This window comes from Haemaphysalis longicornis, unplaced genomic scaffold (assembly GCF_048455015.1).
Source record: "Haemaphysalis longicornis isolate Haplotype H1 unplaced genomic scaffold, Haemaphysalis longicornis Haplotype H1 scaffold_5, whole genome shotgun sequence".
Lineage (NCBI taxonomy): Eukaryota > Metazoa > Arthropoda > Arachnida > Ixodida > Ixodidae > Haemaphysalis > Haemaphysalis longicornis.
In genome coordinates this window covers 89707617-89723957 of record NW_027526385.1, presented here as the reverse complement: position 1 = coordinate 89723957, position 16341 = coordinate 89707617, and the positions used below count along the sequence as shown (strand labels likewise).

At 45.9% G+C, this 16341-nt stretch overlaps 1 protein-coding gene across 1 annotated transcript in view; it reads left to right on the top strand.

Annotated features, from left to right (window-relative positions):
* Positions 1-4419, top strand: part of LOC144138557 (uncharacterized) — a 76384-nt gene extending 71965 nt beyond the window's left edge. The window contains exon 4 of the mRNA XM_077670903.1: positions 1740-4419. Within this exon, the coding sequence (XP_077527029.1) occupies positions 1740-1911 (172 nt within the window). The 3' untranslated portion in view covers positions 1912-4419. The remainder of the gene's footprint in view (positions 1-1739) is intronic.
* The last annotated feature ends 11922 nt before the right edge of the window (positions 4420-16341 follow it).

Genomic DNA, 16341 nt, shown 5'->3' with positions numbered 1-16341 from the left:
GAAAACAGCTGAGCACTTGCAGCTTACTGTTCATATCATGAACCGCGCAAAAAAGGCTTCACCAGACGAAGATAAATAAGCACTAGGCGGGCTGGTAAATTTTCATTGGTGTCTGAAGCATTTGAAGCAGATAACCTTTTCCCTGAACCACATATTCTTCGGAGACGGCTTGGAAATATCAATGTCATAGACAAATTTATTTCGGTGTCAAAAGATACAAACGAATTAGTATACAGACATCTCCGGTTTTTGCCTGATGGGGTCTACGTATATGTTTACGGCCCTCTAAAAAGAGGCTTTCACGAAAGAGGTTTTTGCCTGATGGGGTCTACGTATATGTTTACGGCCCTCTAAAAAGAGGCTTTCACGAAAGAGTCTTTTCTTTGGCGAAAGCCGCTTCCATTTGTCATCATCTTAACCTTTCCGCTGTCATGTTCTATTTTCCCTCTATCTGCACAATCCTCGCGGCCACTCCCGATAGTTTCTCATTGTTTTCCTCTCACAGCCGTATTATTCCGCGCGCATGTCAGAAAGGCGAATTAATAACTTTTGTCTGCCAGCTTATCGAAACTGGCTCTTCTTGTTAGGCGCGTTCTTGATGCCAAAGAGAACGCTGTACAGAACGTACTTGTCGAGCTGTACTTAGCCCTAAATAGTGCGAAAGTTGGCTTCTCCTGTCATATGGTCACGTTGTGGAGGTGCACGCTTCACAGGGATAATGCGACAGGATTAGAACGGTGCCTGTTTCTCGGCTGGTGGGCGTTGCTTCACAATGATGAACGCCGCTTTGGTTTAGACACAACTCTACGTGAATAATATATTCTAGCAATCAAGCTGACACTTCGGGGTTAAGTATGAGTCGTGAATCTAGTCTACGAAAAGTCGCCATTGCTTGTTGGTAGACGAAAAAGTTGATTCTTTTTGTAATTTTAGTTTTGGGATTTCCGCAGCATAACGAACATTGTACGCGAAAGTCTGTAAAAAGTATTTCGCTTCTGTAGGCACAACGAAACACGTGCCTTCTTATTATGTTGCAGCTTGTTGAATACATACTTCCCACAACGTGAACTTTGACGTGTAAAAAATTCCTTGGTGACTTGTGTGGGAAGCCTTTCGTGTTGCTATGCGTTATTTTAAGAAAGCAGCGTAGATGAAGAGTAAGACAGGTAAATGGGGCAAACACTGGACTTCATACAGGGTTTTTTACTCAAGGTAAAATATTGAACTTCAACAGAAGCTGGATACGTACAAAATAACTTGGAGGCTTCAAACTAGAGAACAATGGCACACAGAAAGGCGTTTATCACTGGAATGGGACAAACAGTCGGCGGCAGCCTCCTTCAAAGCGTAACTAAGATGCATACAATTGCTAAAAAATTGAGATGTGCACACGAGTTGACAACGCCCGTGTTTTATGTACCCTCGTTACATCCATCAATTCAGATACGCCTCCGTGCATTACACGGTTCTTCTATGGAAGCTGATGGTGCCCGAACACGGGTGTCAGTCTTTTGGCTTGTCAGGAGTGCTGCGACAATCTTTCTTGTCTTTGTAACTGCGAGGATGGTGTTTTAAACTGCGATGCTTAGCAGAATTGATGTGTCAGAAAAGCTCGTTGACAGACTCATTGTGAGCAACAGAATAACGACCACTCTGGTAGCGGGGCCTAGTAGCGCGTGGTAAAAAAACAAAGCACGGGTCATCCGTAAAGCTTCCGAGCTTACTTTTCTTGTTTTCAGGGTACTTACAAAGCGGCAGCATCAGCGTGGTGGAAAAGGTGGCGACGATTTCGACGACGAGGATGACCTGGACGACGAAGAGGACGAGTCTTCCTCCGAGGAAGAGACCGAGTCTGACTCGGACGGCCTGGAGCCGGGCCCTAAGTCGCAGGAGCTCGAGAGGCTCTTGTGACTGCTGCGGGCGGGCTCGGCTCCCGCCAGGGAAACTTCCGGCGCTAGGCGGCGCTGCTGCGGACATGAAGTCATCCGCTATTGAGACTCGCGGAAGCAAAGCTGATGATGTAGAGGGGGAGAAACCGCAGAGGAGTTGCCATTACCCTCGTAAAGCACCAGTGCTCCCGAATACCTCCTCAAGAATAGCAGGAAATGACGCGAATTAACGTGCAACAGTATTAACAGAACTAACGTTAACGTACAACAACAATTTATAGAAATAAAATAAACCATAGATACAAACGTATGAGCCGGTAGCACTAATTCCGGTATGCCACCCCCTCCCCCTTCTTCCTCCCCAAATACCTACTATTGACATGATGCATTTACATAACAAAAATCGTAGTCATTGCGAATTGAAATGTACATGACCCGTAATAGAGTACCTACTTAAATCAGAATACGCAAATTTGTTCTTTCTATATTTGGGGGTATTTGTTTTTGTGTTAACCTCTACAACAATACATGCATGCGGGAACATTGAAGCAGCTAACTGAACTAAGCGCCTTCGTTTTCAAGACGCGCTCTACGAAATGTTTTTTTTAGAAAGCGGAGTCAATTCGTGCCGATCAAAGGAGTTATTCATGTTAACACACAGCCTCAAGCGGGGCTGGAACAAGGTAGGTGCGAGCACACTTCGTTAGTAAAAGGTATTCGCGAGTTGTTATGACATTTATGAAATGAAGTCCGGCGAAATGTATGTCCGTATTCTCGCTGCTTCACTGGTGTTTGTTTTTCGTGCCATAGTTCAAGTACGCGAGTGCTGTGAGCAGGTCTGGAACCTATGTACGCTTCCAAAAGAGGCGATGTGGGACAAATGCCGGGCGCTGTTGAAGCACTGGCGTAGCACGTTGTTTCAGCATTATGTGCAAGAGATACTCCATAAATTTTCTCCGACTGCTGTACATATCGAAAATGACACTCTCCATAAGCGGGACGCGAATGCAGGATTTGCTGAACCCTTCGCTTGTTGGCAGATTCACGTTAACGTGCTGCGAGGAGTGTACTGCGAATTATGATTTCAGAGGGAGAGATATATTGCAAAAACTGGCCTCTTGCCTTCGCAACGTTGTGTTACGAACGCAGTGAATGCTCATAAAACAGTGAATGTGAAGAATAGGGAGGTTTAGGAGAACGCGGGAGAGTGTTCCCCACCTTTTCTTTCTCCTGCATGTTCAGACCACATGATGCCAGGGAAAACGTTGGTAGAAAGTTGTCCATGGTGGCGCCTAACACTAGAAAAGCTGCTGACTCTAGTTTGCGCTCTAGCGGTTGTATGTGTTTTTATGCGAATGGGATAGAAACCTGGGAATCTGGCTGAGAATATGTGAGAATGAGAATAGGCGAAAGCCGTCGATGCACACTGCGCGAAATGGCACCTTTAGTCTGCCGTCAAGACTTTTCGCCAACCTTTTTCATTTCGAATTTTTCGAAGCTCATTTCGAAACGCGTTTGTACTTAATGTAGTCGGCGGTGATGTTCATTTTTTGGAGGGTATCAAAATGTATCCTAATTACAGCATCCTTCGCGAACTCAAAAGTACTTGCAGCTGCGAGACCATGCACTGACCACATGGTGTGAATGCTGTGGTGTAGGCGGAGTGTGCTAGAGAAGAGGCATTCCTCATTCCTCTCGACCCACTTCGTCCCTTGTCAGCTGCACGTGTAAATGCGATGGCATTCAAAATCCGGATACTGCGCTGGTGTCTGCTTTTTTGTGTGCCCCAACATTATTATGATGCAATTGGTGCTTGCGCTAAAGAATTTCAGGGGGCTCGATGTTGCCCGAAGCGCTACGCACTGGCGCGGCTTACTACTCAGGCGGGCAAAGCTTTGGAAAGGTAAAGTCCAAAGACTTTTTAATATATTCTAGCGTTACACCAGTTGTTTCCCGACAATAAATGCTCTGTACCTTCGTGTACTTTTTCTCGTGTTATTGCAACGGGGAAGTGAGATGTGATACGTTGCCTGAAGGAATATAGGAATGCTGCCAATGTACGCAAGAGTTTTTTTTCGCGCTTTCTACGCTTGCGTAAGGGCGCAATTGGTTTGGTGGATATGAATAGCTTACGACTTAAAAATACATGCCTTAGAGATAACGTACGTGAAGAAAAAAAAGAAGAAAAGTGCTTACATAAAAGGTTTTCCGGTTCCGCGAGATGAGTTTTATGAAGCCTATACGTTGCATTCCGTAAGTTGTGCATAGATATACAAATAAAATACGTGGGCGAAGAGGGTTTCGCAGTGGGAATACTTATATTGACACTATGTGTAAATTGTGTGTGATTGCATGGGGAATTGTTGTGAGCGTCGCTTCATTTGGAGGAAACCTGCTGATCGCGCTTAAGTCGAGCACCGTTCCTCTGCCTATACGCTTTGTTATGAACGATCTACAGGAAATGTTGGACGAGAAGTGTTATTGTGAACACAGTACGTATGGTGGTGTTGAATAAAGCTCTTCAAATTCATCCCTGTGCTTTATTTTCTCGAACGAGCAGATCGTGCTTGTCGGGTGTACGTACTCGGTACGTAAAAGAGGCGTAATACTGCAACGTTCACGCCCTTCTTCATCTGGATAAGATCACTCCTGGGAACGGATCAGCACCTGGCTGTATAAATCTAGGAGCAAAATATTACGGAACACGTAAGTACTTCTTGCGATGCAGTGCATGCGAAAGCATTTTTGTGCAATTGTTGAACGTGTCCACTGAATATCACCACCACCACCACCACCACCATCATCATAAATGTCATCATCATCATCATCATCATAATCAATTTACAGCCTTGGAAGCCCTATATCTAGGGTCAACATTACGCAGCTGGAACACTGGGCCTTACGACGTGCCAGGCTACGTCAAGACGTCAGTGTACGTCAACCTTCGGGTACCGGTTGACGAAGTAAGAGCTCAAAGCTTAACGCCAGACCTAACGTCATGCTGGCACACATGTGCGCGCCATTTGTTGAGGCAGCCCCGTAGAATCGCAGGTTTCAGTGACTGCCGCGTGATGACGCCACTAACGTTAGGCGGGCACATACCAGCATTCGTATCGTCTAGCAAAGGACACAATAACCAGAAACATACTTCGCTGCTGGACACTGACTGGGACTGCGCACAAAAACCGGACGAAAGAAGGAAAATGCACACAAAGCAGTTCTCAACTAAATTTATTGTCAGAAAAAACACACATAGAAGGTATGTCACGTGAATTGTAGGGCTACACATGCGCACGGGAAATCTACATGCGCGTTACACGTGCGCCGCTTGCACATTATACTCCTTATCTAGTGAGACCGACGATGGGTTACTTAGTCATTTCTTGCGAAGAAATGTGGAAGGCTTCTACAAACTCTATTAGTGCACTTTCCTCAATTCTTCACAAAAAAAGAGGACAGTATAAGTAACCCATTGTTGGTCTTACTAGATAAGGAGTATAATGTGCAAGCGGCGCACGTGTAACGCGCATGCAGGGTTCTCGTGCGCATGTGTACCCCTACGGGGATGTGGCAGAGCCTATATATATATGTTTTTTCTGATAATAAATTTAGTTGAAAACTGCATGATGTATGTTTCCTTTCTCTCGTCCAGTTTATGTGCTCAGTTCCATTCAAGACAGATTTTCAACTAGCCTAGTTTTCGACTGTGCTCCTGTTCATTTCTGGTTTATCGGGCCCTTTTTCTGTGTGTATCACTTCGACCTCGCTAATCCCGTGGTTCTTGTCTCACTAAAAGCCGCTTGTGAATGCCGTCCAATAGTGTTAGGCTGGTACATCAGGCGAAGAGTGACTCTGGTTGAAGTACTCGTAGTGACAGGTTGGCTGCCACTTTCTGAAAGTCCCGGATGAAGAAATGCAAACACACTTCGGCCGGTATGCTGCAAACGAGAGGGCACTTGAAGGATGGTCAACTTTGGGAGAGATGTTCAAGCTTGCGGATGAAACGATCCGGGACTGCCAGCCATGGAGAACTTTCAGCGGCGCTTTCGGAAATAAATGTGCGGTGCAACATCCGGGTCTACGACGAAGGGAGAGGGACCACCAGCTCTGCTGTTTCTCCAGCTGCGCCAATGTTTGTTTTAGAGGCGAAGCCCCTTTAAGGGATGGGTCTGTTGGCGCCTCCGCGCTAGAACATGACGCGTACTAAAAAGGCTGCATCTAATGTTACGGCAGCCGTGAGAATTACCCCCGGGAAATTCTGATGGCATTTTCCATAAAAGCTGGCTGGCCTAAAATTGGCTGAATAATATTACGTCCCAGAGTAACCTCACCTAACATAACATAACCTCACCGAACCTAACGTAATCTATTCTAACGGAATGCATCATTGACCTACCCAATCCAGCCCAACTGCCACAAACCTAATTTAACCCGTTCCAGCGACGCAGAACACAGCCTGTATTTACCGTAACCTAACACATTCTAGAAGTCCTGTGCTTCGATCACTTCATATAGTAAAAACCAGAATAAAAAATTTATTAACAAATTTACGATGACCAAAACATTCCGAAAGCCAAAAAAAAATCAGAAAATTACTCCCACCTCCCCTCGCGGGAACCCCTGTGTAGATGCGACGCATAGGAGGTTCCGTTGTTGTTTCCGTTAGGTTGATTCTCCCATCGCGTGAAACGTGCCGTGAACCCCCTGCCGCGGCTATGACGCAACGTGGCGCGGCTATGACGCAACACAATCCAACACAATCCAACACAATCCATTTTAATCCAATCCAATCCAATCCAATCCAAATCCAATCCAATCCAATCCAAGCCAATCCAATCGAATCCAATCCAATGCCCCTCGCGAGAGAGTGTTCGCTATCGGAGAGGAGAGGGGTGAGCGGCGGAGAGCGCAGCTCGCGCGGCGAGGAGAATGGGGGAGGGGTGTGGACGGACAATGACAACGCCGTATGGAGGGACAAGGCGAGTGAATGAGATGCCGCCGCATCTAAAAAACATCGCCATGTCGGACTCAAAGCTGAGCCTCCTCGTTTAAAAGCCAGTACTCTACCACAGCGCCACAGGGCCAGCTACGGACACGGCTTTTTAGGGAATATTTATCCCATAGAATCTCCGCGTAGCGTGCTTAGCCAATGAGAGGCGACTGCCGTGAGAAATTTCTGACGGTAATTCTCACGGTTGCCGTGATAAGAGACACTACCTACTAAAAAAAAAAAAACACCAGAGCACTCGTTTATGCCTCGTGGTAGAGAGCTTCGTGCTTCAAAGATAAGAGACTTTTAGAGCAAAGCTGCATGCCTCTACCCCTAATGGTTTCATCCCCGTGGGGAAAAACACCAAGGCGCCATGAATGCATTTGTACTCTGCAGGCTTCGCCCCTCCCCAGGTTTCCCGTTAGTAGAAATGGCCCGCGATTTTTTTTTTTTTGTGAACGAAGTTATCATGTGTAGCGAGGAAGCTACTAGCACGCGCCACAAGCCTGTAGTCTTTCTAGATGTACTGGAAGAGGGGATACAAAAGGGGAGGGGGGTGGTGTTCCACATTGAAGGCAGGCACGAGATTCAAGAGAACGGTCGGTATGTAAAGTTGGTATCTTTACTTGGTGGCTCATGGCGTTAACCTACAACTAGCTGATATATAGCCCGGCTGAATCTACGATATACACCCACATTTGTACATACCCGCCGCGGTGGCTCAGTGGCTAAGGCGTTGCGCTGCTAAGCACGAGGTTGCGGGTTCGAGTCCCGGCCGCGATGGCCGCTTTTCTGATGGAGGCGAAAAGCAAAAACGCCCGTGTGTACGAGATTTGGACGCACGTTAAAGATCCCCAGGCGGTCCAAATGAATCCGGAGCCCTCCACTACGGCGCGCCTCATCGCCTTAGTTTCGTCGGTGCGTTAAGCCCTACAATCAATCAAATCACCTTTGTACATGTACTAAATATCAGTCGCAGATGGGTTGAGTAAATAGAACAGCTACTCGAGTTAATAAAATCAACCTATTATAATCAATAAATATTCGCCAACGAGCAGTTCAACAAAGATTAACTTCATCTAGAACTGATATTCTGGCTCTTGAGCGGCTGTGAACCGAATGTTTTGTTTATTTGAAAGGAAAATAAATTTTGTGGTAAATTTGTAAATTTGTAGGCAGAAGAGTGATATAGTGCCGCCACAAGCGGCAAAGTGTGGAGTCGAAGCGATTGCTAAGCTCAGTACTTCTGCGTTTTTAAGATGAAGCTTGAGATCCTATGCGTCATGAAACGAGTGAGGTACAAAAAATCACGCAGAAATTCGGACATAAAAGAAAACAGCAGCGCAGGAGGAGGGTATGCCGCTGCCGCACGTACAATACGAGCTGGCATCAGGGGTTAAAGTACCGGCAGGGGCGATTAAGGGGACTCCTGGCGATGGCGAGTGACGGGAACGAGCCTCGGAGGGTGCTGCCCAGGAGGCTGGTCAACTGTTGACGGGCGCGGCTGCAAAGTTTAGCAGAATGTACAAAGATTCAAAGATTTTTATTTCCTCTGAAATACGAGGAGGCAGGCTGGGACTAAAGGCTTCAAAAGCCTGACAGAGGCACCAGCCCCGTTGGTACAGTATAATAAGCAAGCAACATTGAAAGGCTGGAAAATCTGTTTAAGTAACAAAAAATACAGGCAACATGAAGAGCACCAAAGAATAAACTACAATAAGAAAAAAAGTACAATAAAGTACGTTAGAGTACAGCAGAGTGAAATAAAATAAAGTACAATTGGACAATCAGAGTAGAACTATGATTGCGTTTTAAAGATGAGCATAGCTACAAAACCTGCGCATTAAATAAGTCTAAACAACATCTACACTTCTAACCATTGAAGCAGAAATTTTGACTTGACAGGCATCCTTTCCCCTGTGTTTAACATTTGTTTCTACGGTATTCGAAATCAATCTGGTTTCCAATATTGTTTAGTATGTCGGTGCGTTGAAACAGAAAAGACTGCCTGTCGTATTTTGTTCGTAATTTTGGTGCATGTATTTTGCACATCTGAAAGAGTATATACTGCTAGTGTCGTTATATTTGCCATGAAAATTTTCTTTGTGTATAACCTGTAAAAGCTTAATATAATAAATTTGGTCAGCATTGAGAATACTGCGCAACAGCAGATCAGCGTAAGGTCCAACAAGGCTTTCGCCTTCGCATTCTCAGATAATTCTAAGCATTTCCCGTATTACGTAGTTTAAGTAAATTCAATGGACCTTTTTTGTTGTGTTGCAAGCCACCTTTGGAACAAGCTTTCACCATCATTATTTTTTTCTCTACATATCCCCTTTTTGACAGGGTGCAGTATTGGGCGAGTGTGTAATTCATCGTAATATTAACTACAGCGCCATGAAGGCAATAATTAAAGGGGAGGGAAACAGGATGGGCGCTTTTGAATATCTCTGAAATAAAACTGCACAAGAAAAAATACTACACGCCATGGTCTATTGCGGGGGCAACTCGGGCTAAAGTCCTTGCGCGGCAAAAAAGTGTATAGAACAAGGCAGTGTGTTAATAGGAAAACAGTCTCAATTTTCCCTAACAAAGAATCGCAAACATGCGCTGAGTATATTGTTACTTGAAAAAAGTCCCGAGCAGTCGAAATGTCAGTCTAAAGCCACACCTGGCCTGAATTCAGGCCTAAAAAAAGGCCATGCAGGTGGAGAAGGAGTATACTTTATTTAAGCAAGCCTTATGCGATGATGTCTGGGCCACGCCTGGTGGGGGGTTTCCTCTAGTCCGGGGTACCCTGGCCTGCGCTGGCCACCCGGGCCCTCTCCACAGACTACGCTAGAAGGAGATGTCGGAGCTGGTCAGCCATGTCACACACTACTCGTATGTAGGTTGGGGAATGGGAGTAAGAGCTGGGGTTTGTTGACACCCTCATACCATATGTTATAGGGTGCCAGGGTGGGCGCCGATATTCCTCTTGCGTTGGTTGCCTTCTACCGCAAATCACACGCGCGAGTTTTGAACTGTCTTCAAAAATACCAGGTCCATGACACCCTCATACCACATGGTATAGGGTGCAGGTGTGGGGGAAGATATTCCTCTTGCGTTGGTTGCCTTTTACCACACATCACTTGCACGAGTTTTAAATTCTTCAAAATGACTAGGTCTATGGTGCACCAGGATGTTTGCTTTATAGTTACTGGATTTTTCTCAGCTTCAAGCGCCTAATTCTTCTCTGTTAGTACCTTGAGTTGCCAGCGATATGAAACGCCATGATGACAGGATAAAAAAGTAGTGTTCTTGGCTTTTCGCACAGGGCACTTACTTACAAAGGCGTAAAAGGCGAGTAAAAACTAAGAAAAAGAAGAATCACTGCTGTGTTTCTGTCCGCCATGTATCTCGTTTTATGTCGTTTCATCCGCTTCTATCTTTGTCGTTGAAAGAGAATCAAGTAGTTATTGTGTGCCCCGAAGGTGAATATAATCTTAATTAGTCCCACGTCACCAGCAACGTGACACTTTGAGCAAGCGATGTCACGCCTGGTTAGCAAATAACTAGCGAATAGCGAGGACAGTCAGGGTTTATGTGGCGCTTAAGTAGCGTCATGATGTTGCTACCATAGAGTTTCATACTAATGAAACTAGAGGGGACACTGGCGCTGCAATCGTTCAACTCCCATGGAGCTGATTGTGTGACGTAGACTCGTGATTTTCGAACTTGGCTTAACTTGAGGCTTGACGATTGTTATATGTGCTAGGCTTCGTACTTCTCCGCGCCGTCAGTTTCGGTTTCGGCGTCAAAAGCATCGGTGGGTCATTCCGGGGCAGAATTGCTGTTGGCGTCCGATTCCAGCGGCTGCAGTGAGCAAATACTGCACGGGTGGAATGAATGGATACGGGAAGCATTCCGCGCCGGGTACTGCGTTCCATCCTAGTCACGTTCATGACTGCGCTTGCGATTATAACACGAGCACGGTAGCGCCGAAGACAAATAAAAATCTTTTATCAGCAGTAAGTACCGTAAAAACCCGCGTATAATACGGACCCGCGTATAATACGAGGTGTAATTCGGGGACATCAAAATCAGAAAAAAAGTTTTCATCCGCATATAATGCGAGGTAAAGAGCACAGAAAACATTTATTTGCACTGCAGTTTCCGTTCAGTCATTGTCAGTTTTCGGTGGTACTATCTCCCGACGTCCGTTCAGTCATAGTCAGGTTCGCTGCCGCTGTCTCCTGAAGTCGCCTTGTCGGAAATGTCTTCCCCCAGAAAGTGGTCATCAGTGCCATCAAGGGCGTTCGAGATGCCGCATTTCTTAAAAGAGCGACTGACGAGCTCCTCTGGGATGCTGGCCCACGCATCCGCGATCCAGCCACAAAGCACCGCTGGAGAAATCCGCGTCAGCCATTCGGTAGCTGTCACTTACGGGTCTCCTCACCTCATCCACTCTTGGTAGCAGGACTTGATGCAGTCTTTGAAAGTCTTGTTGATGCAAACGTCTGGCGGTTGCAGCTGGGATGTCATTCCTCCTGGAATGACAATGAGTTCGGTGCGGCGTTTGCGCTACAACTTCTTCACGGAATCGGCCAGGTGGCAGCGTTAGGCGTCCAACACGAGCACTGACGGGAATCCCCAACAGTGCTCCAGGCCGCCGACACCGCACAGACTTTATCCAGTCATGCACCAGTTCCTTTCTCCACCCACGAATGCTGCCTTCGGTGACGCCGAACTGCCGTCCTGCGGCGCAATTCCTGATGGTCTCGGCGCATAAAATAACTTTTCTTTTAATTGCAGCCGAATACTGTTTTGGTGCACCCAACATCGCGATAGACTTGCGGTGAACGTGCCGAGATCCTTCGCGTGGTCAAAACAATCAAAATGGCGCCGGCTGAGAGAAGCAGCAGCCAGCTAACGCCACCGCAAGATGGCGCACCCTCCGCTGAAACCGAAAGTGCAAATTATAGGCTGAAAGCTTTGGGATCCACATATAATACGAGGCCCAAATTTTAGATAGTAAAATTTGGGAAAAAACCTCGTATTATACGCGGGTTTTTACGGTATATGTGTGCACAGCCGGTGATTTTTTTTTTAATGTTGCGGGAGCGCCAACCAGCGGGTGGGTCGGCACCTTATCTTGGGAGAAAGTGGCGAAACAAGTGAGGGTGGGCCGCTTGCATACATGGAGGAAGAAAAAACTTTTCTTTCCACCATGCTTGCATAGGACGACCCCGCCAGTGCAACCGTCGTCTGCTAGGCTGTTCCAGCAAGCACAACACAGCCGACACAGTCATTTTCCGTTGCTAATCAGCTGCGTGTATTCACCGGCGTAACCAAGGACTGCGTTAGAACGGTGGTTTGGGCTAGTTGGTGGTGCATACTGAAATTACAGCCAAAAAGACGGTTAGCTAGACAGTTAGACACTGGTTAGTTAGACAGTTGTTAGTCAGCGCCTTGTGTCGTCGTTTCCGTGTCCCGTCTTTTTGCGCAGTTTCGAATTTCAGTACGTAACCAAGGCTCACGCGCAATCGCTGTGACCGCCTGTAACCATGGACGCATATGGGGTGTTTGAAGCTAAAGGTAAAACAATGTAATGAAATGAATACTCTGTATACGCAGCGCAGTATGATCTCGTTAAGCCGTACCAGACAGGGAGAGAAAACGTACCTCTGCAACGGTAGAATGGCTTTACCTATTGCAACAGAACGTGGCCAAATGATTGCTTGGGGCCTACCAGTACTTTTGGGCCATAAACTATGGCTTATATAGCTATGTACTGGTGAAGCCATATGCCTGTAAGATGAGGCGATCACAGGCATGCATGCTTGCTATTCAATGAAGTCGCTGTGAGTCTGCATTGGTCACAGTGTTCCCCATCCAGTGGCAGGTGTTGCTGTAGCAACTGTTTGTGTTAGTGGAACCCTGGCTCAGCGCCTGGAGACAGGCATATTGAGCACACAGAAAAAGTTGGCGACTGTACTAGGCGAGTGCTGTGTGAATTTATTGTGCCAACAGCAAAGTGCAGAATTTAGTTTTACTCATTTGTAAAAAAGCCCTCACCACAGCCATAATCTAAAAGGGTCGAAAGTTGGGCGAGTTGGTATTGACGCATCTTGACGCTTGTGGTGTCTTCAGTGTGTTCACGTCCTCGTTAATTTGCGCGCAGTTGGATTTTTAAGATGAGTCATACTCTGTAACACCAATAAAATAAGCAGAGCATTGCTTAATACATCAAAAGCAAGAGTGCAAGCTTACCTTGAGGACGTTGTTTTGAAATTTTGAAGGCTGGTGAGCAGCAAACATGCAAACTATGCAGTGAAAATGAGTGAAAGCATAAGCATGTCGCATCAATGTATTTATATATCCCATCCAAGAGCCAGCATTGCTTAATACATCAAAAGCAAGAGTGCAAGCTTACCTTGAGGAAGTTTTGAAATTTTGAAGGCTGGTGAACAGCAAACATGCAAACTATGCAATGAAAATAAGTGAAGGCATAAGCGTGTTACATCAATGTATTTATTGTCCCATCCAAGAGCCACCGTGAACATATTGGTACCAGGATTTAGTTTGTAGCTACCTACCAGCATTGCCATTTTCGCAACCAGCGTACTGATGTACGCAGGGTGCTTTATGCAGGAACCAAGAAAATGGTTACTGTAAGTGACGAACAAATGCGACGTTAGGCTACGGTAAAAAGATTGCATGAAAGGAACCCTAGAAAAGCTTATAGCTGTAGAGCAGAAGTGTTTCGATCAGCATCTGCCAGCGCAGTAGAAGCAGGGCAACAATATCTGATCAACGAACAAAACCAGGTTCTTAAAACAGCGTACACTCGGCACGACAATATACAGCCACAGTGAACAGCCGTGGGTGGATACAATCTGCAACTTGATAACAGCAAGAAGTAGGTGAGGCAGGCTTCTACCCCATTGATCAGAACCTTTTGAGCCGTACTAACAGTGCAAGATGGAAAAGGGCAGCTCAACATTTTTCAATCCATTATTTGGACATACATCACAGGTGCATAAACAAAACACTGCAGCCACAACGTATAATGTAGGTTTTAACTGACATTCACGTGGTGAAAGCTGATCCCCTACGTCACACCTTCATGAATATGTTGCCGGAGGAGGTGGCGGCGCCACAAAAAGTTTGTGAAAGGTGCACAATAGAACCTGGCTTCATTGGAGATTTACATGGGCAGTGAGGACGTGTCAGCTCTCTCACAGCCATTGGCATCACACACATTCCTTCTCAGCAGGGTCCCTCAAGTGAATACCACTTTGGAACACAGTGGGCTAGAATACCATGCAGAATACTTCCACTTCATTCTTTCAGTTCAATAAGCACGTACACAAGTCTTCAAATGGCTGCTCATAGTAGTTAAATGAAGTTGGTTTCATGCCGTGCAAAGGCTATCGCAAATGACGCCACTGCTATAAGTCACATTTATGCATACAATGGATGGTTTCGAACTACCAATTTTCTTGCACCCGAGAAAATTAGTTTAAATCTTGAGTGCCTAACAAGCAAGATACAAAGAACATCCCCCATGCACTACAAGGAACTTTCCTCACCACTTGTTTTTCTCTTTATTGCGCTGCTGAATGTACAGGATTGTTTTTACTATTTACATATCGTAGGCTGCAATCAACCTCTCCCCAAGCCCTTTTGCTTTTTGAACGGTGGCCCTTGCTAGAATTTTGGTGTTTTTGACAGGTTGGCGGCATGCCTGCCTTGTCTTGCGCTGCTGATGATCCATCCAATGATCCTGACTTGGAAACTGGTTGCATGCCTGGTGCAGCTTCTTGTGTTGCCTGCTGGTCTGGCCCTTGCACTGCTGACACAGCTGGGACCTGTATCGAAATGGATGGCATCATTGAAGGTTTTGCAAGGCTTTTGTACAGATATTTAGAGCACAAGTATGTACTCTTAAAATCCAGCACACTAACATGCTTATTTACAAAAAGGGTTCCAGCAACATAACACATTCAATGACTCTGGCTTTCTCATAAAAACCCACAGTTACGATCAGCTGCGCGCTGCCGTGTGACGCTGAAGTCATTACGTAAACCAAAGAGAAGACACATACAATGAACTCACAGGAAGCCAACAATGTTTTCAAAGGTCGTGCTTTAACAAGACATGACTTTAGCAGTTGGATTATTCAAGACTGAACAACCACACAAAATGAGTAAATGTTTTGAACTTATTGTGGAACAGCTTCGGAACAACGAATGCATGAAGGCAGCTTGTTTATTATGGAAATGGTACCCCGGAGGCACTATTTAGTTCCTATTTAGGAAAGCACCGTCTGATCAGCAACATTTACACTATTTGACACCTTCGCACGTAATTTCAAACTGTTCCTGCGCTTCGGCACGCTTCTGTGGAGGGACTGGAAAAAATAGGGTGCCTTCAATTTCACACGCGGTCCTGGCTATATCGGCGTGAGACCTCGGTTAGACAGGTGATGATTGGCACTTGTGGGAGTGTAATGTACACACACGGTGCTTAGATATATCAGTGCGCGTTATTGGTCATCTAATAGAAACATTCTACACGGAGATTTTCACGAAATTAGGAACTCCCGTAAAATGCAGCCCACGGCTCCAGAACGATCTGCATGCCTGTCGCTCTTAGCAAGACGAGGCCGTCTTCTGGAAGGTTAACACGAATGAAGTACGATAATTTTTTCGCTGTGTGGCCTGATAAGATACCCTGTTTCCTAGGTTTATCGCTCTCAACATATAAAATTAACATTTGCTCACAGAAACAGCTCTACAGTGCGTCAATTAGACATCAAGAATACTCGAACAGTACAACAAAAAAAGAACCCGATTGACGGAAGCCGAGTGGCCGGCTGACACGACGTGAGGCCGCGTCACGTTTGCAGGACAAATAAAGATGTTTTCTTTCTCTATCTCTCACCCGATTAACCATCCGGTCAATAAAACATCGTCTACGTGTTAGCGACGAACAGAGGTGATATGGTCGAGTTCCGTGGTCGAGTTGGCCGTTATGGCTTGTTTAAGGCACCAAAGCAAACGATCAGCTGTTACTCAGTGTTCTTTCACGATTTTGTCAGCATGCCGACCGCACGTTGGGTAAGGCGACTAATCAGTGGAAATAAACAACAACCATGTATACTTACTTGGGGTTATAGGACGCGTCGCTCCGCTACTCGCAGTCTTCCAGAACAAAATTTAACGCCGTACAGCGGCCCTTCAGCAGACACATGCCACCGCCATGCCACCGCCGACTCGCACGCAAAAAAGAAAAAAAAAGAAAGAAAGAAAATACGCTTCGCCGCCGAATCGCCGGCTCCGCTAAACTCAGCCGTGTATACCGTTCACAAATCAGTTCCCCTCTTATAAAAGAATACTTCTAAACCTTAATTAAAACTTAACGTATAGTACAAGTTGTTTACGCGACTAATAATTTATACAGTAATAAACATTAGTT